Source organism: Nothobranchius furzeri, chromosome 4 (genome assembly GCF_043380555.1).
Source record: "Nothobranchius furzeri strain GRZ-AD chromosome 4, NfurGRZ-RIMD1, whole genome shotgun sequence".
In the NCBI taxonomy this organism is placed as follows: domain Eukaryota; kingdom Metazoa; phylum Chordata; class Actinopteri; order Cyprinodontiformes; family Nothobranchiidae; genus Nothobranchius; species Nothobranchius furzeri.
In genome coordinates this window covers 62,960,698-62,988,436 of record NC_091744.1, presented here as the reverse complement: position 1 = coordinate 62,988,436, position 27,739 = coordinate 62,960,698, and the positions used below count along the sequence as shown (strand labels likewise).

Genomic DNA, 27,739 nt, shown 5'->3' with positions numbered 1-27,739 from the left:
TGTGGCCATTCGCCCAACTGTGAATTCATGTCTCACTTGGGATCAGGAGGTGACTAAAAAAGCTGTACCACTTTCCTACAAAGGAGAAGATTGTTCATTTCAGGTAAGGAATCAGGTCAGGGCTTCTTCTCACCAGAGAGGTGGAGGTGATGGAGGGTGACGCTGTGAAAAAAGCAACACAAAGGCTGGTTACAACATGGTTTAAAGTACTGTTGGTTTGTGCATTTACTAATAGTGCAGTGTCCTCCTGAACATGCAGTACATAATGTTATTAGGTCTACAGCTGATTTAGGACACATAACTTGTGAAGAAGTTGTCCCAATTGCCTCCGTGGCGTTTTATCAACTCATGCCACTGTGATTGTCAGACCAGGATCAGAGCTGTACCAGGGCAGAGCCCCTGTAAGGTTGGGCATCGAGCTTTGATTGGAACCGGGTTTCATTTTCAGCTTTTCCCAGAGTTGTTCAAATTTTAAATTCCAATTCCTAGTGTGACAGAGTGAGCATCCTGACTGTTTTTCTTCCTGTTATTCACTTTCGTGGACACGTGATGCATCAAAGATGGAATAGTCCTGTTGCGAGGAAACTCGGGACAGACTCGCTGATAACATGATTCGAGCCTGAGCCAAGCTCCTCTCCGTGTGTGGAAACCTTTGACCTCCAGCCCCACTGATCCCCCCTGCACTCAGTTCTGTGAAAAGGAGCAAGCTGACTGGGTTTATCGGAACCGAGACTGCATGCCTGACTTCTCAGAAACCAGAGCGTGGAATGTAAAAAAGAACTGCACATGTGGAGAGAAACAGGAAGAAAGGGGGGGGGGGGGGCTTCCTGCTAGCTGGGCGAAGGAGCGATAACCCTCTGGAGGCAGGCGTTGCAGATTTGCAACAGGTAAAACCCACCTACCTGGTTACACCACATATGTATTTCATGAGCATTTTTTAACTCAGAAGTACCCCTGCAGGACTTAGTTGTTCGTCCTTTTATCAAAACTTATTTAGAGCCAGAGAGGGTTAAACCACAAAGATCACACTTGAAGAGAATGGGCCTGCAAAGGTGGAGGGGGAGTTTGTGCAGCAAAAATAAAAACTTGAGTCTTCCTGTTAAGAAGTTGATCTTTGATTCGAGACATTAATAAAAAAAAAAGGAAACAAAAAAATTATGATGCATGAAGGTGGGAGGGGTGGAATAAAAAGTGATTGTTGGTTGTTATCGGGGTGGGTTTTTGTTGCTGCTGGGGCTGTGAGGTGTGTATGTAAACACAGAGAGCTTGTTCTCCAACGATCTGCTAGAATCTCGGGTTTTTTGATAATAACTTTTCCTGTTTAGCCTAAGCTGTTCTTCGCTGTGTTGGATTACCTTTTTTCCTTTTTGTGTGTGGAATGAACTTTTCCGTCCTTCGGGAAGGAATTAAAATTAACTTGTGTGGGCCTCCTTTGCTTCTGTGGCACAGCAAAAGGTGAGTTTGCTGGTTGCTTCATTCCATCCCAGGTTGTTACATCAGCACTCACCTGATCAGAGGGGAAGCTGACGAGGGTCTGTTCTGAGCGTGATGAGCTCATAGAGTTTATTCTGATACAGCAACAGTCTTCCTACAACAAAATAAAGAGGATTTTACCAGAATACAAAGCCTATGTTGCACAAGGTAAAATATCTCCCCACAGAGTAAGGGTGTTCCGTCAGGAGGGCTCTGAGGTCAAGTCCACTGTAACGTGATGAAGGAGCTATTTCCACCAAGGTTATTTAATCTTTTCCACAGCCCCTTTGACCAGTGCCAGAGTGCATGAAACAGCCTCAAGGTCATGCATTCGCTTCTAAACTGTTTACGTTCCAGCAATGAAGAACGAAGAATGAACTCTTTTCTTTTAATTAATAAAAGAACTCTATTTTAATAAAGCTAATCCATCAAAGTGTTAGTCAATATAATGAGATGTGACCGACCTGTGAAATCAAAATTATTAATTACTTTATTATGATCCTATAGAAATAATAAGTACTGTGACTTTAAGGATTCCAACAGGACTCATTTCACGTAGTGTTAAAAAGACATAATAATAATAATAATAATAATAATGCATTGAACTTATATAGCGCTTTTCTAGACACCCAAAGACGCTTTCACACACTCTCACATTCACACACTGCTAGTGATGGTAAGCTACTTGCAGCCACAGCCGCCCTGGGGAGGTCTGACAGAGGCGAGGCTGCCATTTGGCGCCGTCGGCCCCTCTGACCACCACTAACACAGGCAAGTTGGGTGAAGTGTCTTGCCCAAGGACACAACAGCAGGATACCCCTGGTGGGAGCTGGAATCAAACCCATGACCCTCCGATCATGGGGCAACCCGCTCCACCACCTGAGCTACTGCTGCCCTAAGATCAACTTCTTAACATAACACATTCCTTTCACTGATCCAATAAGAATCTTACAGATCGGACGGAGGCGTGCTTCTGACGGTGTTTGGTAATTTTTATTCGACAATAAACCATAACATCCGAGGTATAAAACTACGCCATGTCAGCTCTAACGCCAGTTCAAAGCTTTCCAGAGCAAGCAACGGAGTGGCCAATCCTGACCTTGACTCTTTAACCGAAAGAACCAACGACAAGCTGAAAAATCCAGTCGCTATAGCAACCAGCGGCAACAACAGCTCCTTTCAGAATAAAAGCTCCACCGGCCCAGGCTTGGGTCTGACCAGGCGCCAATAACGTGTCGTGTGCCGGAGGTAACTCGAGACGGGTCTGATCGGAACCGCGGCTTCTTCTACCAGCTCGGTTTCCAGAGAGGGTTCACTGGACCTCGACATTCCTGTTCTACAGAGGACTTCCACCGAAGGCAAAGGTAGACACAACATGATGGGGTCTCATGCTGTTTCTGAAACTAACCAAAGCTTAATTCAAAACAACATCCTCAGTTCCCGTCAGAACTAATCGCTTCGTCGGATTTGCTGGTTCTGATTACATCACACGTCATCCATTCACCGTCTCATCCATTTTTAGTTACACTATACATTTAGTATAAAGTCAGCCTAGTTTAAATTGTTAGTAATAAAATTCTTAGCTTTTAAACTTGACTCTCTCTATTCTGTTGTCTCTGAGTGAATACATAACGGTTACATAATATCTGCAATAAAAAGATCCAATCTTCTGGTTTAAATAACCCTCAATCCGTGAGGTGGATTTCATATTTACTATGGAATCCCATGCCTTACGACTCATTAAATAAATTGTAATAACATCTCACTTCATTACACCACCATATTGTACGGTGAGCCAAGGCCTTGAGATTTAACACCTAAAGTTAGCCCGGTGGTTTGGCTTAAGGTTGGTTTATGCTTGACGCGTCCGCGAGGTCCGCACGGCTCCGCGCGGAAAAGTTGCATCATTTTGCGTCATTTTAACAACCACGCCCCTCCACCGCGCCTCCGCACAGCCCAGAATTTCCGCAACGCGCACCTCGGAAAATTACTAACCATGCGGACGGACGGACGCGGAAAAACATTGCGGACCGGCAAGAACTAGTATGGCAGAGGTTCGTAAATGGACATTTTTATGATTCAGCTCTCAGAGATCACCGTGATCAACATGTTGTAAATAATTCTTGGAAAGAAATAACTCGCACTGTCGGAAAAGACGAGAACGCTGTTAAAAATGCTGAAATGCCATGTTGTAAACAGTAATTTTTACTTCTACTACGGTGTAGTGTTGGGTGCATGCCGTAGAGCTCCATGCTGCCCCGTTCAGTTTGGGAGAATATTGGCTCACCGCAGAGACGAGCCGCAGGAACCATAAACGCTGCGAGTTGTGAAGCGTGTTCCATCACCGCGCGGAAAGTGAATGCGTCAAGCATGAACCAAGCTTTATGGCAAGTCCATTGTAGCTTGGTGACAGGGGACACTAAAACACTTTCACAGAAGGCCGTGGTTTTTAGACTGGTTTTTAGAATCACAGGGTTAATTCATTTTAGAGTAAAAAAAATACCTTAAACACATCTGATAAGTTCATCACAGAGCCCTTAAAGTTTTTGAGGCCCAAGGCAATTGTCTACCTTTGCCTAATGATAACGCCGCCTCAGCGTCCTGTCACTGTATCCCGATTGATCATGCGCCCTGGCTACTTGGCCACGGGAATATCCCTTTGGCGGACAGGTTAGTGCGCGTGACTCTCACCTGGGAGTCTGTGGATCGAAACCCACACGGGCCCTCGTTTCTCCACCCTGCCACACTAGTATCAATACCCAGTTCGCCAACAGGATAAAAATGTCACCGAATACCAATAAAGAAGAATCCACAGAAGCTTTTGCGTTACCTCATGATCTGGGAAAATGTGCAGAGATGTTTTTAAAGGTGTGGTTCACTCATTTACTCAATACATTTGCAGTGGTCTCTAGTAGGAATAAATGCCTTGTAAGTCTAGGTACAAAAAGCCCTGGTGCTCCTGTTTCAGTTTCTAGAACTGGGGTGTTCAAGTTCAAGTCTGGAGGGTCGGTATCCAGCATGGTTTTGTGGTTTCTCTGCTCCAAGAAAATGTGGTTGAATCACCAGGGAAGCAGCTCATCGGGTTCTGCAGCAGCCTGTTAAGTATTGCTGATTGAAATCAGGTTGAAACAGAGTTAAAACTAAAACGTGCTAGAGACCGGTCATCCAGGCCCGGAATTGAATACCCCTAATCAAGAAGATCAGATGATTGCCAGATCAAAGGAGAGTGTCAGATGGTAGGATCTGGAGTCTTACTTCCTGATATTTAGACATCTTACTTTTAATTGGCTAAAAGAAACAAAACTCTACCACTGACTCTGTTTACTCTGCAATCTTGATGTTTAATCTCTACAAATAACACAAGCCTGGAGTTCTGCTGTGTGGCAGATAAACACAAAACTGAACTAAAAGACTGAGGGAAGGACTCACACACACACAATCACACCCAAATACACTCACACACACTGAATTGGGGAATGGACACACACACACACACACACTGAGTTGGGGAATGGACACGCACACACCCAAACAGACACAGAGCCGGGGACAAAGAGGTTGGAGCTACAACTGGAGGGGATGGGGATGATTGAATGCTTACAAACAGATGCAGACAAAGGACACTTGAGGGCGCTATGAGACACAAAAGGGAATCTAGAGAGGTTTGGAGGACACCAGGAGGCACATGAAGGAGGGGACAGATGCAGACCATGACAGAGGCATTGTTTACATGCTTTAATGTTACAATTTTAATGAAAATAAATAAATATTGTTGACAATTAGGGTACATTTTTGTCTCTGAATAGATTGCTGCTGGGGGTACCCTTATAAGTACTCTATTATACTCTTTTCAAGGGAACATTTCTTTACTATAGTTTGATGGTACATTTATGTCTTAAGAGGTGCATGATTGTACTTCAAATGGTACAACCTCATGAGGTACAAAAATGGACCAGGACTAAACAGTACAGAAATGTCTCTTAAAAAGGAAGGCCACCAGTTACAAGCATTTGTTCCCTTTTAGGTACAGTTTGGTACCCCTGATTCTGAGAGTGTGTAGCTTTATATCTTTAGGGAAACAAGTCAGACAATTTATTCACAACATTTGAGAAGTGACTTAATTTAAAGGTAATTCAATGTTTTTCACTCTGAAAATTGCACTTTGAGGTACATCCTTGTTTACTTCTATCTATCTATCTATCTATCTATCTATCTATCTATCTATCTATCTATCTATCTATCTATCTATCTATCTATCTATCTATCTATCTATCTATCTATCTATCTATCTATCTATCATCTATCTATCATCTATCATCTATCATCTATCTATCTATCTATCTATCTATCTATCTATCTATCTATCTATCTATCTATCTATCTATCTATCTATCTATCTATCTATCTATCATCTATCTATCATCTATCATCTATCTATCTATCTATCTATCTATCTATCTATCTATCTATCATCTATCTATCATCTATCATCTATCATCTATCTATCTATCTATCTATCTATCTATCTATCTATCTATCTATCTATCTATCTATCTATCTATATCATCTATCTATCTATCTATCTATCTATCTATCTATCTATCTATCTATCTATCTATCTATCTATCTATCTATCTATCTATCATCTATCTATCTATCTATCTATCTATCTATCTATCTATCTATCTATCTATCTATCTATCTATCTCTCTCTCTCCCTCTCTCTCTCTCTGTCTATCTGAAAAAAACTATAGTTCGATTTTGGAAAAGTGAACTTAGATCAGTTATTTTCAAAATATGAACTAAGAAATGAACTAGATCATTTTTAAAATGTATAAACCGAACTTTGAACTAATTAATTTTTTAACAAACTTCCCCAACACTGGCTGAGTTCTCAGACCATAGTGACTGCATTCTCTGAAGGAGGTTCCTTCATTTGTCACAATCCAGTTTCTGACAGAATGTCACATTGGTAAGTTACTATAAAATACTTAACAACCATCAGACTTGGAAAAAGAGCTAATGCTAACTCAAAAAACAAGCCTGACTTTGTGCTGTTCTGAAAGCTACATTAGAAAAATGACATGCAGTTCATTCAAATGAATACAGCTCTTTTCACATTAAAGCATTGAGCCACCCTTATATTACCTTTTGGAGTAGTTTTTGTAAGGACTGTTTAGTAAGAGGGGAAGGAATGATCCTCCTGTGTTTTTAATTTGTGCTCATGTTTAGTTTTTCTACTAGTTATGATCACACTGCTGATGTTTTCATTTCCCTTTAGAGTTATTAAAGTCCCTTTCAATTTATGTCAAAAAATTAAAAGGTAGACACGAACATAAACTATTTTAGTACCGGATCCTATGTATCAATCCCAATCATCTTCCTGTGCAGATCATAACATTTAACAACAGTTTTACAGTTTTCCCAAGCAAACATAAACTCAGACTTTTAGAAACAAAAAGTTTGTGTGACATTTAAGCTAGTAAAAAAATAGATTTTCACGCTAATTAACATAAGAAAATCTTTTGAAGATGTACTTTTTATTGTGACTTGGATACAAATCAGTCATACAGCTATTGCTCGGAAACTCGTGGGATTGAAAGGGATTTAGATGGATCACGTTTAACATCCTCTCAATGCTCTTTTACTGTGGATGAATTTAAATGAATACTTGCTTATTTTTACTGTTGACTACAGTCCCAGCTGTCCTCTGAATTTTACCGATAGCCTTCCCTTTTTTTGTTCAGTTTGCATTAATGTCTATAAATAGAGCGTATTAGACAGAGGATTAAGAAATAAGCCTGAGAAAGGATGCAGACAAAGGTAGGAAATGGAGGAGGTGTGAGACGTGAGGGAAGAAACAGGTGAAACGTGGGCAAATGTTTAACATTCAGAGCACAAAAGCAAATCCAGGACTTTTCTGTGGTCCCATTTCACCACCTTTTAAAGTCTCCTAACATTGAGCTCTTTGGTCTGGAAGCTATAGAGCATTTGCATTCCTCTATGCACTTCTGCAGTGCAATTGCTGCTGCTTTATCGCCAACTGTCAAAAACTGTATTATGACTTGCATTTTTATTACTATCCTACTACAGTATCTGCATGTGTGACTCTTTCTTTATGTGGGAACCTAAAAAGGGACAGAGCCCTCCAAACGTCTCGGCTGCATCCATGTGACCGTGATTTTCAATGGTTTGCTTGCTCTTTATTTACATTACCGTTCTGCTGAGCCCAGCAGCTGCAGCGAATGTGAGCCATCCAGCCGACAAAGCATTGATTAATTGTATGCCTGCAACAGGAGAGAATGAAAGCAGCAGGGGAGGAGGTCCAGGGATGAGCAGTAAAGACAGAAGCATGGGAATGACTGTACAAGCACGCTTTGAATGAGTTGAACTGGTCAGAGTGGCCACATGCCTTTCTGCTACCTTTTCAGAAACATTTGAGATGAGTTAAAATCTGCATAGACATGACTTTTTGGTGAGTCATTGTGCATCTCAGGTATGCAGGTGTTTTGTCTTGAGTGCATGCAAATGAAGAGCTTTTATCCAGGCTGTGCTCACTGCAGGAGGTCAGAAGTGTGACGTCTCATCGGCTTCGGGCTGTATTTGAGATAAGTGAGGAATCAATATTTATTGATTGGTGGAGCAGCCACCAGAAGCTCCTGACTTTTCCCCGCGGCTTTGGCTGAGTTCTGTGCTTTGGAAAGCAGATGGCCCTAGCCCAGTGGTGCTCGGCAAATGGGACGTGTTTAGTGGCGCAGACACAACCGCTCAGCAGGACTCAGCTGTGTCATTCATCCTCTCTAACAGGCTGACGAATTCAGACTCTCTCTCTCTCTCTCTCTCTCTCTCTCTCTCTCTCTCTCTCTCTCTCTCTCTCTCTCTCTCTCTCACACACACACACACACACACACACACTTATTTGATTTGGATTAAAATTGTGTCTTTTCTGTTATAATTGTCTCTCATCTGATCAGAGTGAGTGATTTTGAGTCATTCCTTCCATCTCTCTGTGTGATGTGCAGTAAACGTCTGAGTGCTGATGTATTACCCGTACACTTGCTGAACCTCAACCATTGAGGAAATGAGCTCAGATTTCCCACAACCCTCCCACTCATCGATTCAGAGCCACTTTACGGTCCCGGCTCTTTTACTGTTGCTGACACTAGCCACTTTGCACATAGAGCTCAAACACAGGCAGTTATGTGTGTTTTCCATATTACATATAAAACGCTGACACCACTGCACCTAGACAGGTGTAAAGGTCAAGGCTGAGTCTTTTCTGTCATATGAACAGAATAAGTGAACTACAGAGAAGAACAACTGATGCCATCTGACGCGAGGCTAGTTTTGTGAGTAAATAAAAAAGAATAGATTCGATATCCCATAACATGGGGTAACGTTTTATAACAAATGACACTGACATTTATGAATGAGTCAAAACAGGATTTATAAATTATTAGGCTTGTCATCTAACTTTTAATATGTGCTCATTTGTGTTTTTGTTACTGAAGAAACACACAGAGAAGGTCTTAAAATCCATATTCTGCTTGGGCTTCATTAGAAACATGTCAAAAACATAACCTGGTAGCCCAATAAGGTCTAACAGCACATGATTTGTTGTTCCTCATTCTGACTTACTCCTACTTTTGATATTTACTACTTCTAGTTCCAGTTTTCTTGTTTTTGGAATTCTCATTTTTTTGAATCTAAGATCTGTGTAACAAATCCATTTGACCCTGAGGGAGTGTGTTTGTGCAAATGGTCAAATAATTCCAATAGAAATAAAAAAAATATTAAGTACTCAAGCACTCTTTCAATTTAACACTTTGAAAAATATATATAAAACTTATTTCTTTACATTTTTATTAAAGGGAGACTAGGCAATTTTGGCTTGCTTTTAGCACCCTCTGGTGTCCGTTTGTAGAACTGAAAGCAAAACCTATCTCCTTGCTGTGCGTTTGTCTTTTCAACACCTTAATCTAACAGCTGAAATGTCATTTGTGAGCGCCGTTATGGGTGCTCTCGTGGTCTGCCTGTATTTGTTCTGTCTATATGTGTGTGTGTAACCTTGGTCAGGCTGTTCTGTGGAGACAAGTTCCTATGCTCTGGTTCGCTGGAGCGCTGGCAATAAAATTCTCTCTGATTCTCTGATTTTGATTCTGATTTACTGCATGATCTAAAACATGCAGTAAATGTGCTGGAGTCAGACTGCAGCACCAGGTATGTCAGCTCTATTCTTTCTATGTCCCAACAAACCAGACCGGCAGCTTTGAAGTTGCAAATGAAGTCTTCTGGCTACAGGGAGCGATAGGGGCTGAATGGCCTTTCATTGCCCTGTAAAGGGTCATTTAAGCACATACTGGCTCAAGGAAATGATTTAAAAATATGAAACAGTTGCAAAGTATCCCTTTACAGAACTGAAAGTTTCCTCCTGACCAGGCAGGTTCATGTTTCCTCATTTCTAAACCGTTTCACTTTAGGTCACAGAAGCTTGAAGTGAGCCAGTGCAAATAAAATTATCTTTGTCTGACTAAATACTACAATATTTCTCAATTTTAATTGTAGCTTTAATTATTAAAAAGCATGCACGTTTTTAGGACATTTGGACAGAGAATGAGCAAACAAATGACTAATTTAACGTATAATTTCAGCATTTCACAATTATTGTGCTTCCTTTGTCTGATTCAAGGGCTCAAGCACAAACCCGACAAAGAAACCACCCTGAATATAAACAAATCCACCTTATTTCTAAAGCTCACTGTGTAATTGAACTTTGATCTCCAGAAAAGTTGTGTAATAGTATTAATGTCTGAATAACCTTGAATTATAAAAACGGCAGGTCAAAAGTAGCCTCCAGAGCAGCTGTTCATGCATAAATACATGTTTGTTGTGATGTCAAAGACCAGATCATATGTTTCCACCTTTCTTTCAGAATAATTTATTTGAACTGATGTTCACAGAAGCCGTTTGAAGGTTACTCCAACTCGAGACAAACGCATGAACTCTATTATGTTTACAAGTTATTAAAAGGCAGATTTCTGATTAACAAGGTAAGCTTTTCTGCTGTTAGGACTCGCAATGAAAACTGGTTTCATCTGTTTTTATAGTTAAGTTTTAATACATTTAAATCTCAAAGTCTGACACGACTTTGAGATTTAGTACGATGCACTCAAAAAGAATTGTTCCAAACCCGAATCCTTTCTTAGTTGCGCTCACATGACCCTTGCTGCCCCGAGGAGACACTCATGACCTGATAAAAACACTGCTGGGCTTTCCCATCAGACACAGGATATTTGCATCAACAGGGGAGGACAGCACACTGAGACATCCTGCATGCCGAAACCCCAACAGATGCCGTGGCTTCATTGCTATAAACAGTTGCATCAGCTTTTATTTAGAAAAGCAGAAGATAAAACACACACTCTTATAAATAGAGGTACCAAATTGTACCTAAAAGGGTACAAATGCTCGTTGCCGGGTTTTTCCTTTTTAAGAGACATATCTGTACTCTTTAGTCCATTTTTGTTCCTCATGATGGTGTACCATTTGAAGTACAATCATGCACCTCTTAAGACATAAATGTGCCTTCAAACTAGGGATGTAAGAAAATATCGATATGGCAATATATTGCGATGTTTGTTCCTGCAATATTATATTGATATTCAAAAGCCGTGTATCACATTTTTGGAAGAATTTACATGCAAACATTGTCATGGTCTGGGGTTCTCCCTTCTCCTCACTCATTTGTTCTGAGCTTTTCTCTTCTGCAGGTGGGCGTGTCAGCAAGTGGGGAGGCTGCAGATCATCAGCTCATCAGCCGGCCAGCGATATTTATGCAACTGAGAGACGCCTTCACTTCGCTGGATAATTAGCTCAACTTGGGTATCGACTATCAACCACAGCCTTTTTGAGATTTCATATTCGTTGTTAGAGAATTATACTCAGCCTTTGGAAACCTTTGTGCCTGACCTCCTCTTACCTTCCTTTGCAGACTTCAACCAACCTCCACAACTAAATGCCTGCAATCTGGATTCTGAAACTCCCAGTTTGTCTCTCAGCCCGTCCCTGGCCTCCCCACTCTCCACTGCCCACCTCAACCTCACGGACCTTCAAGTGCCTTCTACGCTCAGCTCCATCAACCCTCAAACTACAGCTCTTTCCAGGAACCCTGCCTCTTGTAAGCACCCCAGACCGGGCCTCCTCCCCTACCGAGTCCTCCACGCTTTTAGATCGTAAGTTTTAAGAAACTCCCAAATTCTGTCAAGATCACACAGACCTAATCATCTCTGTCTTATGATCACCACACCCGAACCCCGGTCCGAAGAATTCAGCTGGACTTTCCGCTGCACTTTTAGTTTGCACCTTTACAATAAATGATTGTTTAAACTCTTACCTGCTTCCTTGGACTGATTGTGTTTGTCGTGGGTTAGAATCTTACCACACAACATGACACACATTTGTGTATTTTCTTTTCTTTTGCTGCAATTCAAACACTGACCATTAGTTGGCAGCAGTGTGCAATGGGTTTTATTTCCACCACTGAAATGTAAATCCCTCTATTATGGTTTAGGTACCTCATTTTAAACATATTATGTATCAGTTTGGATTGTTTATTGAATTTTCCTACAATTTCTGTCCAAAAAAAATCACTAATATCGTCTGGCTGAATGTATTGCAATATATCCTGATATATTGAATCGTCTTCTCTGTATCGCGATAAGTGTCGTATCGCCAGAATTTCATCAATACACATCCCAACTTCAAACTATTGCAAAGAAATGCTCCCTTGAAAAGGGTATAATACTTGATATAGGATTGAACCATCCAAAGGGTAATTCTGGCCTTCTAAAGACCATTATTGTACTTTGGAGGCAACATTTAAAAAACATGTACTTATAGGTACAAAACAGGTCCCTCTCTCGTACCTCTATTTCTGGGAGCGTAAGATTTTATAAAGGGGATTCTTTTAAACACCGTACGCTCAGACATTTAAAATGCTGTCTCTTCTATATAATCATGCATTTGAAACCCTGCTTCATAGCAGCACTTGATGTAATCTTCAATGAACTGATCTATAATCTGCTACTTAAGCGTAAGTACACCGCGGGGTGAAGGTGCAGGCAGGCACTTGTGAAGATGAAACCAGGAGGAGGAGCAGCACATCAGAAGACATGGCGTCAGCACTTGTGATGAGCTTTAATGTTGCATGTTGGGAGGAATCATGCCAATGTCAGGTTATTATGCATTTCTGTTAAGTGGACTTTAGGCTCCTGATCAATGTTAAGTGGCCCTTCAACTCAAATAAAAATATGCTTCATTAATTAGATGACACAGCAGGATGTTTTAAGTAATGATAGCATCTGCGGTCCACACACACCCACTCCTGTTATGTGTGGATAATTTAGTGTCTGGGGTATTTGCAGTAGACTTTTGTAGTGCTCGCTATGTGCAGAGAGCCATTATTGAAGCAGTTTATAGAGCAAAGTGAGCTGGATGGAGGCGGGCTAATTTCATTATCTAAACGCACAGGTCCCTCTGTAAACCAGTCATGCCTAAAGACTGCAAGTCTGTTGGTTTACATCCTTACCAGACATAAATCTGGACTTGAGAAGGTCTTCTCATCGTCTACAAGTGTGACGTCATTTATTCCTGTTACAATCTAGTGTTGGTCATACTGGTTGTAACATCTGAGGATCTGCAGGAAGTACAGTACCAGTCTTACTTTTCAATACTAAATATGAGCTGTAAGGCATTTTGTTTTATAGTGACTTTAGCCGCAACTTGCCATTTGATTCCATCTGGTCATTCATCTACCCATCTGTCTAATCTCCATAGGTAAGGGACATAATCCCAACAAAAACCAATCATCTGCATAAAGCAGAACTGGGACCCTGAGGTTCCCAATCAGTCCTGATTTAGTCCTTAGATGAATTAGTCAAATCTGCACTGCATCAAGGAGGCAGGCACAGCACTTGGTTTGGTTGTGTGGGGAACAAATAGCTCTTAAAGTAACTCAGCATCCCATACTCCCAAATGACTCCCTACCAAATGCCTCTGGGGAGGTGAGGTCAAGCTTCTTCAAGATCAACAAAACTTCAGCGGACCATAGAACAAATCTCCCATGATCTCCTAAGCAACTTTGCAGAGATCAAGTCTTGGTCCATTCCATCGCCTAAACAAAACCAACTCCTTCTGAATCTGAGGTTTGACAATCGACCAGATTCTCCTCTCTAACAACCTGTGGAGGCTAAAAAAATGATTCCCCAAAAGTTTATACACTCTCCAGTAAACTTTTTAAAAACTGGGATTAACACCCAAGTCTGCCACCCTTCAAGCCTGTCTATATTTGGCATTGAAGAGGCAGCCATGACAGTCTCACAACATGCCCTCAGTTTCTCAGAGTGAATCCCAAACACACACACACACACACACACACACACACACACACACACACACACACACACACTCACACACACACACACACACACACACACACACACACACACACACACACACACACACACACACACACACACACCAGGAAATCACCTACAACCTAAAATTGTACCCACATGAGGAGTGGATGCAGTCAGTGAGGTCATCGCTGTGATGAACTGTGAGCCATTTGAGGGTTTGGTTTTGTCAGCTGTGACTAACAGTGATCCAGAGAGGCGTGTTTAATAAATCAGAGGTCAGCTGTGAGAATTACTCTTCCCTTCAGTGACTTTTTCCACAACATTTAAAATTCTTCAGATCCCTTCAAATGAAAAGGGGTTATATGACTTTTCCAGAGCTACCTATTTGCTGACTGGACTAGTTCGAATAGCCACCCTGGGTTTGTGGTTTATGCATGCTGATCAAATGACAGCGTGTTTTGAAACTGGGAAAGCACAGATGACATCATAATCACAATCATGGAGGAGGAACCAGCTAATAAAAAGTGTGCTACAGTAGGAAGTTATTGTCTCGAGTGTGCTGAGTTTACACAGACCTTGGCTGAGATTATATTAGACGACGTTACATTCATTTATTTATTTTCCCTCTCTCGTTTCATTGGTCAGACTGAAAGGGTGTGATCCCAGTAAGAGGGAGATCTGCACAGATGCTGATCGCCTGCAGTCTAAAGCATCAGGACCTCCTCTTGCTTTGCTCAGAAGGAAATGAGGTTACTCCTGAGCTGGCACCAGAACAAAGCCCTCCAACAGATGCTTGATAATGTGTAACCATTCATTACATTGTGTCTCATGTCTCAAGTCTGGCCTGTGTCGCTGACTGGAGAACCTCTGCTTAACTTAGCAAGAAGTCATTTTGTGAGAATCGCACAACTTTAACTACACACACACACACACACACGCACATGCACACACACACACACACACACACACACACACACACACACACACACACACACACACACACACACACGTTTGTTGATGCTTACCTCTTGTATGTTTTATTCAGAACTTTTGTTTCCTTTCAGGTCAAAATTCAGCCTTTTGTGATTTTAGACTAAACCTGGCTTATTGTATGAAATGATTCAAATAAGTTTGATTGTTTTACTTGCAGCATTTGTGTTTGCACACAACAGGAAACCATTCCTCCAAAGTCAGCTGTGCATTTGTTTGTTTCACATTATGACCAAAAGCTCAGCTGAGCAAAGTTGTGTATGCATCCCGAACATCTCAACCTCAGCACTTTTTCCACTTTATTTCCATTTATTTTAGCCAACTGTTAAAATGTATTCTCTCAAAGCACTTTATGCATCCTTCAGAAGGACAAACACAGCTTCCCACTTTCTTTCAAGCTCCCACTTTGGCTAAATGGTTTAAGGATGTTTGAGGGGAGATGATAAGCTAGCTCAGTGCAGCATTGTTCACCCTGGCAACTGTGGGCTGTGTTTGAGAAACGTCTGCTTGTGCCAAAAGAGAACTCAGTGTGAGCCTTTGTGTCAGGACTGTTAGACTTTGCACATAGAACCTTTAAATACTGACTTGAGAAGCTCTGAGATTCTAATGAGTTATTATTTAAATATATGGTTCTTGGACAGTAGAAACTGTTATGGCGGTGCGTCTTAGAATTAGAGTATTCTGTAATTTCAGAAATCAAGAAAATGTGTTCCTTGTTTGTGTAGATGGTGTGGCACAGGGTCACTAAACAAGACGTCAATTGATGATTGGAAAACTGAGAAGCAAACACCTTAAATAGCCTCTTTAAAGAGGAAATAGGCAGTTTTGGCTTGCTTTTACCACCCCCTAGTGTCCATTTATGGAACCAAAAGCAAAATATGTCTCCTTGTTGTGTGTTTGTCTTTAAACAACTACATCTAGCTGTTGAAATGTCTCCCCAGCTATGGCGTTTGAAGCGTGCCACAACCCGTGCACGCGGATTGGGTCCACAGCGCGCGTGTGAACGGGAATCGCGAGCGAAAATATACATGGCAGCGCGCGTGTGAACGGGACTCGCGAGCGAAAATATACATGGCGAGAGGTCATTTGTGCACTGAGAGGGAGCAAACTGTGTCTGTGAGCGCACAAGAATGGGCACAAGTGACAAACCTGCGTGCGCGCGTTGTCAACGAGCACACGGCAGAGGAAAACGTGCGCTCGCGGCAGCCTCTGTGCGCGCGGCAGCCTCTCTGCGCGCTCGGTTTCTGACTCCTGCTCGCTCGGCTGTAAGGGCTTTTGGCACTCTGGAGGCGTGGCCTGTGGCAGATCTTCTCTGTCCTCTGATTGGTTAGTTTACCCCGCACTTTACCCTCTACCTATCTACAGGTGCTGGCCAGTAAATTAGAATATCATCAAAAGGTTGAAAATATTTCAGTAATTCCATTCAAAACGTGAAACTTGTACATTATATTCATGCAATGCACACAGACCAATGTATTTCCGATGTTTATTACGTTTAATTTTGATATTTATAGGTGACAACCAATGAAAACATCAAATCTGGTATCTCAGAAAATTAGAATATTCTAAAGGCCAATGAAAAAATGTTTGTTTCTCTAATGTTGGCCAACTGAAAAGAATGAACATGAAAAGAATGTGCATGTATAGCACTCAATACTTAGTCGGGGCTCCTTTTGCCTCAATAACTGCAGTAATGCGGCGTGGCATGGACTCGATCAGTCTGTGGCACTGCTCAGGTGTTATGAGAGCCCAGGTTGCTCTGATAGTCGTCTTCAGCTCCTCTGCATTGTTGGGTCTAGCGTATTGCATCCTCCGCTTCACAATACCCCATAGATTTTCTATGGGGTTAAGGTCAGGCGAGTTTGCTGGCCAATCAAGGACAGGGATACCATGGTCCTTGAACCAGGTGCTGGTGGTTTTGGCACTGTGTGCAGGTGCCAAGTCCTGTTGAAAGGTGAAGTCTGCATCCCCATAAAGTTGGTCAGCAGCAGGAAGCATGAAGTGCTCTAAAACTTCCTGGTAGACGGCTGCATTGACCCTGGACCTCAGGAAACAGAGTGGGCCAACACCGGCAGATGACATGGCACCCCACACCATCACTGACGGTGGAAACTTTACACTGGACCTCATGCAGCGTGGATTCTGTGCTTCTCCGCTCTTCCTCCAGACTCTGGGTCCTTGATTTCCAAAGGAAATGCAGAACTTGCTTTCATCAGAAAACATAACTTTGGACCACTCAGCATCAGTCCAGTCCTTTTTGTCCTTGGCCCAGGCGAGACGCTTCTTGCGCTGTTTCTTGTTCAAGAGTGGCTTGACACACGGAATGCGACACCTGAATCCCATGTCTTTCATGAGTCTCCTCGTGGTGGTTCTTGAAGCGCTGACTCCAGCTGCAGTCCACTCTTTGTGGATCTCCCCCACATTTTTGAATGGGTTTGTCGTCACAATTCTCTGCAGGGTGCGGTTATCCCTAGAGCTTGTACACTTTTTTCTACCACATTTTTTCCGTCCCTTCGCCTGTCTGTTAATGTGCTTGGACACAGAGCTCTGCGAACAGCCAGCTTCTTTAGCAATCACCTTTTGTGTCTTGCCCTCCTTGTGCAAGGTGTCAATGATTGTCTTTTGGACAGCTGTTAAGTCAGAAGTCTTCCCCATGATTGTGGTGCCTTCAAAACAAGACTGAGGGACCTTTTAAAGGCCTTTGCAGGTGTTTTGAGTAAATCAGCTGATTAGAGTGGCAGCAGGTGTCTTCTATATTCAGCCTTTTCAGAATATTCTAATTTTTTGAGATACCAAATTTGGAGTTTTCATTAGTTGTCACTTATGAATATCAAATTTAAATGTAATGAACATTGGAAATACATTGGTCTGTGTGCATTGCATGAATATAATGTACAAGTTTCACGTTTTGAATGGAATTACTGAAATATTTTCAACCTTTTGATGATATTCTAATTTACTGGCCAGCACCTGTATATAAAAAAGTCTGATATTCAGTAGTTGCTGGCATAGCTCAGCTGGGAGAGCGGGTGACTCTCCCCCCGGAGGATCCAGGTTTGAGTCCGGGCAAGGAAAATGCAGTAGATGTCATGTTAATTTTTCTTAATTTCAGGTATTTTACAGTTGTGACCGTTCAACTGTCATTAAACGTCCGAATGTTTGCTGGGCAGTGTTTTAAAAAGTGCACATAAGCTAGATGGTTTTAACCATATAAAATTACATTTTTGTGATACTGGAAAAATACATACTGAGATTGAAAACTTTATGACTGTGGTTGTACAATATATGACTCACTAATACACTGCAAACTCCCTTAGAGTGGGGCTTCCAGAGAGAGAGAGAGAGAGAGAGAGAGAGAGAGAGAGAGAGAGAGAGAGAGAGAGAGAGAGAGAGAGAGAGAGAGAGAGAGAGAGAGAAGTTCTTGCCTCATTAATGAATTGTTTATTTTTTTCAGTATTTAATTGACAAATTATCCTTTCAAATAATTAATTGATGAGTTACATAATTGTCCATTTAGAATTGTTGAATGGACTGAGTCAAGTTTGGTGCACTTTATATATTTCAAAACATGTTTTTTTTTATTTTAATGATGCATATAAATAATTTAAATGTTAATTTAATGAAATATTTCTATTTTTTCATTACCTCACCCTTGTTTTGACAAAAACGGGACCTTGCTGGATAATATCATGGAGAAACTATTTGTTCACAGTACATGGCTCAGTGAGGATCTGTGTACCAAAGGAGGAGATACTCAGAAATCTGTCTGCAGATTGTTACAACCCAGACTGGAAGTGGTGGGCTGTAATAAGAAAGGAGACCAAACAGAGGAGTGGGGGTTCAACAACTGATTTATTTAACAAAAGTAAGGATTTACTAAAGCAAGTTAGTGAACAGAAAATGGCCATCTCAAGGTTTTACTCGGATGTCCCTCAGCAGGGTGCAGCACTGTTGAAGGTCATCTGAATGAAAGCTTGATATGCAGTTTCTTTATGAAAGTGTGTAAATATACAGTGTGGTTGCCGTACATATGTTGAGGTTCTCAGACATCAGGCTTCTTTGCCCAGGCCTTCACTAGTGGGCTATTTTAAAAGTTGGTAAGGAGAAAAACCACAGCATATAGCTGATTGTTTACAAATGCAAGGAGGGGAATAACAATCAAAAAGCTTGTGTTCTTGGACCAGATGAATGGAGCGCTCCACATGCACTCAGAGATGTTATGGCTTCTGTTTCTATAACTTTACATGCAGACATTTGAGGTTTGCCAGAAAGGAAAGCTGGCCTGTACACTTTGCAGGGCACAATGTCATCAATGAAGAAACCCCTGTCTACCATGATGACCATCTCTAGTTGTAGCATTTTCAACACACCAGATTCCCAGGTTGGTCGCTGATAGTTCCAGCATACAGTGCTGAGACAAAGGTCACTGGCCTATGTGGCACAATCCAAATGAGCCTCTTCAGAGTGCAGTTGAACTTGAGGAAAATATATGACTCTGGAAGAGAGGGGAATATGGCCATTGTCACCTCAGATCAGTGCAGTCAAGAATTACTGGTGTTTGGGTAGTCCTGAACGTGTTGTGATGCCCCCCACCGTCTCATTGGGTTTTCATTTGTGTTTAATTGTGTTTTTCTTCTGTTGTAGGCAGCTCGTTAAGCAGCCTTGGAGGCACCTGGGCTCAGGGTGTGGTGCTGCCTAGAAAGCCTACTGTTTTTCTGCTTTCACTGGGTCTCTCCTGTGTGGTGGAGACTCCTCACTGGCCATTTTCTGTTCACTAACTTGCTTTAGTAAATCCTTACTTTTGTTAAATAAATCAGTTGTTGAACCCCCACTCCTCTGTTTGGTCTCCTTTCTTATTACAGCCCACCACTTCCAGTCTGGGTTGTAACAATCTGCAGACAGATTTCTGAGTATCTCCTCCTTTGGTACACAGATCCTCACTGAGCCATGTACTGTGAACAAATAGTTTCTCCATGATATTATCCAGCAAGGTCCCGTTTTTGTCAAAACAAGGGTGAGGTAATGAAAAAATAGAAATATTTCATTAAATTAACATTTAAATTATTTATATGCATCATTAAAATAAAAAAAACATGTTTTGAAATATATAAAGTGCACCAAACTTGACTCAGTCCATTCAACAATTCTAAATGGACAATTATGTAACTCATCAATTAATTATTTGAAAGGATAATTTGTCAATTAAATACTGAAAAAAATAAACAATTCATTAATGAGGCAAGAACTTTTCTCTCTCTCTCTCTCTCTGGAAGCCCCACTCTAAGGGAGTTTGCAGTGTATTAGTGAGTCATATATTGTACAACCACAGTCATAAAGTTTTCAATCTCAGTATGTATTTTTCCAGTATCACAAAAATGTAATTTTATATGGTTAAAACATCTAGCTTATGTGCACTTTTTAAAACACTGCCCAGCAAACATTCGGACGTTTAATGACAGTTGAACGGTCACAACTGTAAAATACCTGGAATTAAGAAAAATTAACATGACATCTACTGCATTTTCCTTACCCGGACTCGAACCAGTATCCTCCGAGGGGGGAATCACCCGCTCTCCCAGCTGAGCTATGCCAGCAACTACTGAATATCAGACTTTTTTATATAGATAGATAGAGGGTAAAGTACGGGGTACACTAACCAATCAGAGGACAGAGAAGATCTGCCACAGGCCACGCCTCCAGAGTGCCAAAAGCCCTTACAGCCGAGCGAGCAGGAGTCAGAAACCGAGCGTGCAGAGAGGCTGCCGAGCGCGCACAGAGGCTGCCGCGCGCGCACGTTTTCCTCTGCCGTGTGCTCGTTGACAAGGCGCGCACGCAGGTTTGTCACTTGTGCACATCCTTGTGCGCTCACAGACACAGTTTGCTCCCTCTCAGTGCACAAATGACCTCTCGCCATGTATATTTTCGCTCGCGAGTCCCGTTCACACGCGCGCTGTGGACCCAATCCGCGTGCACGGGTTGTGGCACGCGTCTGACGCGATACCCAGCCTTCCTTAGTATCCACAGGAGTGATTCATCACTAAATTAAACAAATCGGCTGTGCTCATGATCTAAAACAGTAACTATAGAGATCACACTAATCAATTATTCATTAGATACAAAATACTGAAATTTCCTGACTTGGTAGAGTGGAAAATATTGCAAATAATGTACAGAGCGAATACGAGTAATCTACCAACTAATATTCAGAAAATGTCTCATAAGAGAGTAAGTGGGTACATGTTAAAAGGAACTGATGTCTTTAACAAAACTAGATTCAGAACCAAAGTGAGGGAATGTAACATTTCTGTAAATGGTGTAAGATTGTGGAATGCCATTAACAAGGAATTTAAAGAATCAACTACACTTGCTATATTTAAAAAATGTATAAAATCTAATGTATTTAGTAATTGTGAAAAGGAGAATTATAATGTCAAAGATTAGACATGAAAATATTAGAAAGTGACTGAGGTTATACTGTGTTTGTTTGGCGGATAATTTTATTTTGTAAAAAGGGGCAGAAATCATAAGATTTTTTCTTCTATCTGCTCCTTTTCATTCAAATGTTTTTTTTCAATATGTTAATGTATGTTGTATTCGTTTGTGTTTATTTTATACATTGTGAATGAAATAAAAGATAAAAAAAAACATGTAGAAAACATACTGGAGCCAGACTGCAACGCCAGGTATATCAGCTCATTTTATTTCTTAGTCCCAACAGAAATGATGAACCTAATCGGTTAGGTAGATTACAGGCTTGCCTTGAAGACATAAGAAATTGGATGACTCTAAACTTTCTCATTTTAAATCAAGACAAGACTGAAGTTCTCATCTTTGGACCAAAACTTCAGAAAAGGAAACTGCTTAGTCAATCACCTGATCTGAACGGCCTTAAGTTAGTCTCTGAGAACAAAGTAAGGAACCTTGGTGTTATCTTTGACCAGGACATGTCATTCAAATCCCACGTTAAACAGGTTTGTAGGATTTCCTTCTTCCACCTTTGGAATATTGCTAAGATTAGAAGCATCCATTCCAGGAGTGATGCTGAAAAACTAGTTCATGCATTTATTATATCAAGACTGGATTACTGTAATTCATTACTCTCAGGAAGTCCACAGAATGTAGTTAAAAGTCTTCAGCTTTTCCAAAATGCTGCAGCTAGAGTTCTGATGAGAATTAAAATAGAGATCATATCTCTCCTGTCTTAGCTTCCCTACATTGGCTGCCTGTTAAATTCAGAATAGATTTTAAGATCCTCCTTCTCACATATAAAGCTCTTAATAATCAAGCTCCATCATACATCAGTGACCTGATTGTTCCAAATGTTCCTAACCGAGCACTTCGCTCTCAGACTGCAGGTGTACTAGTGGTTCCCAGAATATCTAAAAATAGGATGGGAGGCAGCTCTTTTAGCTATCAGGCTCCCCTCCTGTGGAACCAACTCCCAGCTTTAGTCCGTGAAGCAGACACATTATCTACTTTTAAGACATTTTAACTTGATAGGGCCTATGGTTAAAATCTGATGATAGCCTAGATCTGGATAAGTGGGGGAGTAGAGGGAGGTGGAGTGTACAGTCGGTAAAGACGGCTCTCCCTTGCCCTGCCTCCAACATGCCTCCATCTAAAAGGCTAGGTTATCCTGAGTTATCTCTGTAGTTATGCTGCTATAGGCTTAGACTGCTGGAGGACACACTGACCACTTTCCACACTCTACTACTTTCTTATACAATCTGCTCTTTAACTGCATTATTTCCTGCTATTTCAGCGGTTAACTTTATTTTATCTCTAAGTGTTTTTCTCCTCAGAAGAAGCTACAATAATGTTCTGTTGAGCTGTGGTGACCTCATGGAGGGCGTCATCGGCTTGCACACTGCTGCTAACCACTTAAACATTCTCCCTCTCCTGATAATAACATTTTACTTTCTTTGATATGGAATGTGCTATTACTAGTTTACCTGTTGAACTAATTATAGATTCACTAAGATAGACAATAAAGCTTATCAGTAATCATAATGTAGCCAAGGAAACACTACGTGGTACACGCACACGCGCACATACATGCACATGTGCGCACACTCACACACACACACAGCCTGAAGCGCAGGATACGGAATGCAGAATATCGGCAGGGGGACAGATTGAGACAGAATGTCATGCATCTGTGACAGTGTGTCCTATCACTGTGACCCAATTGATCATGCGCCCTGGCTAGTTGAACAGGGGAGATCTTTGTTTGGCTGACTGGTTAGCGCGCGTGACTTTCACCTGGGAGTCTGGGGATTGAATCCCAGTTGGACCATTTTTTTATATCCGCCACAGATCTCTCTGAAGAATTCACAACATTGACGGCTTCAGCAACGCTGTACCACTCCATGGATTTTCTCTTATTTGTTTTGCAAAGGTACTTCCTTTCATTTCTCCACCTCACCCACAGGTACCTCAATTTCTGCTTCTGTGAAATTGCACTTCCTTGATCTGCGGTCGCCATGTCATTGGCGGAGCACTACAACAGCCGGCTTATGTATATGCATGAGATCCACAAGGCACTTTGCATTAACTATTTATGGCAGTAAGTGGGCGTGGTGAGGGCGGGATGTGACTAAAATACAGCTGAGAAACATTCTTGTTAGTCTCCGATTTATTCAAGGTTCAAGGTTGTCTTTATTAATCCCCAAGGGGGAATTGAATTGCCTTGGACAAGTAAAAAACAACAACAACATGCACATACACACAACAAAACATTCACTGGACACTGCTATAAGCCACAACCATGATAAAAATATCAAACATACAACCATACAAAATGCTCGTTGTAAAAACGCACTGCAGCAGGAATAAAAGAGTTCCTAAAACGTTCAGTGGAACAACGGGGCATTACCAATCGCCCACTAAAAGAGCTCCCGAGATCCTTAAAAATCTGGTGAAGGGAGGTGATCCTCCAGAGACATAACTGTCTTAAGTTTACTCTTCATCCTTTTGTCGATGATCATGTCAAAGGAGTCCAAGCTTTGCCCAACCACTGAGCCAGATTTCTTGATCATTTTGTTGATCCTGTTTTTGTCCTCAGCAGTGAGGCTCCTGCCCCAACACAACACAGCATAAAACAACACACTGGCCATAATCCCCTGATAAAAAACATTCAAGAGCCTCCTACTTAAATCAAAGGATCTTAGCTTCCTAAGAAAAAACAATCTGGACTGGGCCTTTTTAACAACAGCTTCACTATTCCTTTTCCAGTTTAAATTATCGTCGAGGTACACCCCTAGATATTCCTTATGAAGCAGAGCGTGCAGCTGTGCGTACTCCATGTTTGATAAATCACAAACCTACTTGGCAGAATTACATGTTTTTTTTTTGCTGAGCTTAAGTACGGTTTTAGTAAGGATTCTATGCAATGTTTGATAAATGAGACCCCTGAACTGTATTGGAACGTTTAGTTTGTGAAGTGCCTTGAGACTACTCGTCTGCATTTTTTCCGGAAACTGGAAATTATTAAAAATGGACCTGGTCAGTTGGTCTCTCAACACGATTGACAACATTTTTTCAATGATGAGAACGGGAGAAGGGGCTCCCGGATGCCCCTCTTGGACAGATCCAGCTGGGTATATCATGGATTCCTGGAAACAGTGAAACCTGATCTGCCTCTCTCAACTGTCTGTAGAGGATTCTGAAAACGTCTGGATATTCGTGGTGTTGGTGTCAGGTTTCTTGCTTTTTGGACTGAGCAGTTACCTGGCTTACCAGAAAATTAATGAGCTGTCGAGGAATGTTGGCTCAATCCTGGAGCTCAGGGATGGATTACACTGCCCTGTGAATGCACAAACTCATATAATTGTCGAGATGAGTCGTACGCTTGGAATTTTGGCTGAGATTCAGACTCTGGCACAGAAGGTGGATTTGATCAAGGAGAAAGTTGACGGGTCAGCACGGATTGGGATAGATTAATTACACCATTATTGGATTTAGAGAGGTTGAGGACCAACAAAACTTTAAGACAGAGAGGGAATTATCTCTGTCTGGCCCCAAAACAAGTTCTTATCTGAATCTGGTGCTCTTGAACCTGTGAGGCTGAAGTGATTACTCCCCCTCAGAAGAAATGTGGAATGCCGCCGTCGCCATGGCAACTCTGTCTCTCTATCCCAGCCTGGGCAAGACTGCGACCGGTGAAGGCCGTTGAACCGTTTCCAGGAGTCGCTGTGCTTTCTAAACCCAACGACCTCCCTCCCCTGTCCAAACAAAGGTGACAAGCACTGCTTATCGTGGCTGCATGCACTGATGTGTGGAGAGACCCCAACCCTACCTCCCCACCTAGTGGACATTTATGTTGTGTAATGTCTGAAGTCTGTTGCATTTCTGTCTGAGGTGGGGTTTTTTGCATAGCAAAGCTGCCCTCCCTGTGGAGGGTAACTCTGAAGTGCTTTTTTCCTCCATCTGACTCAATCCTCATATAAACCCTCTGATCTCTATTAAGGTAGCGCGACTTGGGTTGCGAATGACCACAGTAACCAATTCTTGTCATGTGTCAATGCCTATGTATGTATGTCTGATCTCAGAATTGTGTGTACTGAAACTCTAATTGCCCTCTGGGATTAATAAAGTATCTTTGAATTGAATTGAATTGTCGTGATTTGGCGCTATTTAAATTAACTTGAATTGGATTGAAATGAAGAGAGCAGCCCGCCAGTCTGTATTTGCAATTGGAATATTCTGGCCACGTCTGACCTTTCATTAACCCGTAAAGGGTCCTTTTAGCACATACTGGCTCAAGAAAATTATTTAAAAATATGAACAAGTTGCAAAGTATCCTTTTAAAATCCCCCAAAGTAGGTTTCAAAATCAAATCCAAATGATTTTACTCTGACAGGAGAATTAACGACAGAGAAGCTTGCGTATACTGTATACTTTTGCCTTTGGCTATTTTCATTTGATTTGAAAATAGTTAAGAATAACTGGTGTCTGTGATCAATAGGTTAAAATTCTATGTTTCCATTCAATTTCAATATCTCATTTAAAACATTCTGTACCTTGGATAATCCAAAGAGGTACAGCTCAGCATGTTCTGTGTTCATGTGGATCATTGTCCTGCAACCCGGGAGAAAACTGAGCAGTGCTTCTGTTACATTACCAGAAAGGTGTGTTTTCCTGCTGCAGGTAAGTAGAAAACAAAGAGCTCATTGTTTGATACCTGACCAGGGAGTGCATTAATCCCTAACTGCTTCCCCTTCTTGTGCAGTTACCCACCAAGTGGAGAACCAAGAAGCTGGTATAGCTAAATTCGCTTCCCACCATGACCACCACTGTCACATGCTTTCTCAATACAACACTATAGCATCTGTCCAGAGAACAATGCAACAAGTGCAACAACAGGCCAGGAACAGTGCTATTGGATGACTTGTCTTTGTGTTGGTGGTGAAAGGCTGATGCAGCAGTTTCAGGCCACAATAACAAAAGGTGAAAACTGAAAACCTGAAAGCAGAGATTGAAATTGTGGGTGTGCTTCAACTTTGTACACCAGTCTGTGAGAAAGTAAATTATTCCCTAAGCAAAGGAGCAAACTTTTGCAAGAAACCCAAACTCCATGCTTATTGTGTATTGCATGGATTGTAAAAACAAACAAAAAAATTGCAGATTATATGAAAGATTGATCCTTAAAGAGATCAACTGCAATTTTTTTCATTTTTCAAAATCATTTTATTGAGTCAGTATTTGCTAAAATGATCCTTTACATGGTTAATGAAAGGCCACCCAGCTCATATCACCCTGCTGGACGGCTTCTGTAGACGCTAATGAAGGCTGGGGAGTAATTTCAGCTACTAGATTACGATGTTAAAAGTCTAACTTACATCAAGGAGATAGATTTTGCTTTTGGTTCTACAAACGGACAATAGGGGGTGCTAAAAGCAAGTCAAAATAGCATATTTCCCCTTTAAAGGGTCATTTAAGATATCTTTAAGTCAGAAAAAGTAGTAAATACCATTTTTCTATTGCAGATAGCTCTCTCTCTCTTTAAATAGTTGTTGTCTGACTCGATTAATGAGCAGTCAATCCTCCAAAATGTCAAAGTGATTCATTCAAATGTTATAGTGATTCAGCAGCACAGTATGTCACCTTCAGTGCATCCAGGGGTCAAGTCTGGCAGGAATTGCTTCACATTTTTGTAAAAAGTGATCCTGCAATGCAAAACACAAATTTTAAAGGTGTGTAAGATGGTGTTTGCATGAATATTAGGAGACTAGAGGCAACAGTTGGCTGTCGTACTAGCCATCAGCTCATCAAATCTATTTCTCCAAAACAGACACGCACTTCAAAACGGCTCATATATCCCTTTAAAGCCCAGTGCCTAATTACATGATGAAAACTCCGAAGGGCCCCATGTGTTAACATCTACTTCTGGGATTTTACCTTTCATTAAAACTGACTTGAGAGAAGAAAGGCTTATGGGGCCCAGCAGATCAATTTTGCCCTGAGGGCTTCTGGCAGGTTAATCCATCCCAGCCCCCAAGACAGATGAGTCCTTCTTCAGAACGTCTCCTGAATTTGAAGAACATAAAACGAGTCACAGTTTATCAAGGATGAAAAGTTATCTTGATATTTAGCATAAACAAATAAATAAACAATAATAAAACTTTTTGCTATCACCTCACCTGGTGTCTGTCCCACACCAGGGGGCTTCTCCTGCTCTCCTCCCAGCCTGCCACCGTTGCCAAGGTTTCCGCGTACGCGCTGGCTGCAGGAGCGGAGCCGCGCCACTGTCATACATTAGTGCCAGACATGGCGGCGGAGCTACAGACCGAGTGGGTTTCTGGTCTCCCGTCTTCCTGGAGTTACGGCGTCACTCGGGACGGACGCGTGTTCTTCGTTAA

The 27,739-nt window shown here is 41.6% G+C and overlaps 1 protein-coding gene and 1 long non-coding RNA gene across 21 annotated transcripts in view; one reads left to right on the top strand and one right to left on the bottom strand.

Moving 5' to 3' along the window:
* Nucleotides 1-169: 169 nt before the first annotated feature.
* LOC107388606 (uncharacterized) lies at nucleotides 170-27,656 on the bottom strand. Of its 2 annotated transcripts, none has more exons than XR_001573351.3 (4): nucleotides 27,521-27,656; nucleotides 27,279-27,407; nucleotides 26,985-27,046; nucleotides 170-1,588 (listed from the first exon to the last, which is right to left on the bottom strand). It is a non-coding gene; the product is annotated as an uncharacterized lncRNA (long non-coding RNA). The 2 variants fall into 2 exon arrangements; XR_011520336.1 differs by having other exon boundaries at nucleotides 27,516-27,647.
* LOC107388605 (pleckstrin homology domain-containing family A member 5) overlaps nucleotides 27,587-27,739 on the top strand; it is a 121,890-nt gene continuing 121,737 nt past the window's right edge. For 18 of the 19 annotated variants that reach the window (XM_070550322.1, XM_070550323.1, XM_070550321.1 and 15 more), the window contains exon 1: nucleotides 27,587-27,739. In XM_070550322.1, coding sequence (XP_070406423.1) covers nucleotides 27,648-27,739 — 92 coding nt within the window. In that variant the 5' untranslated portion in view covers nucleotides 27,587-27,647. The other variant, XM_015964188.3, reaches the window with a different exon arrangement.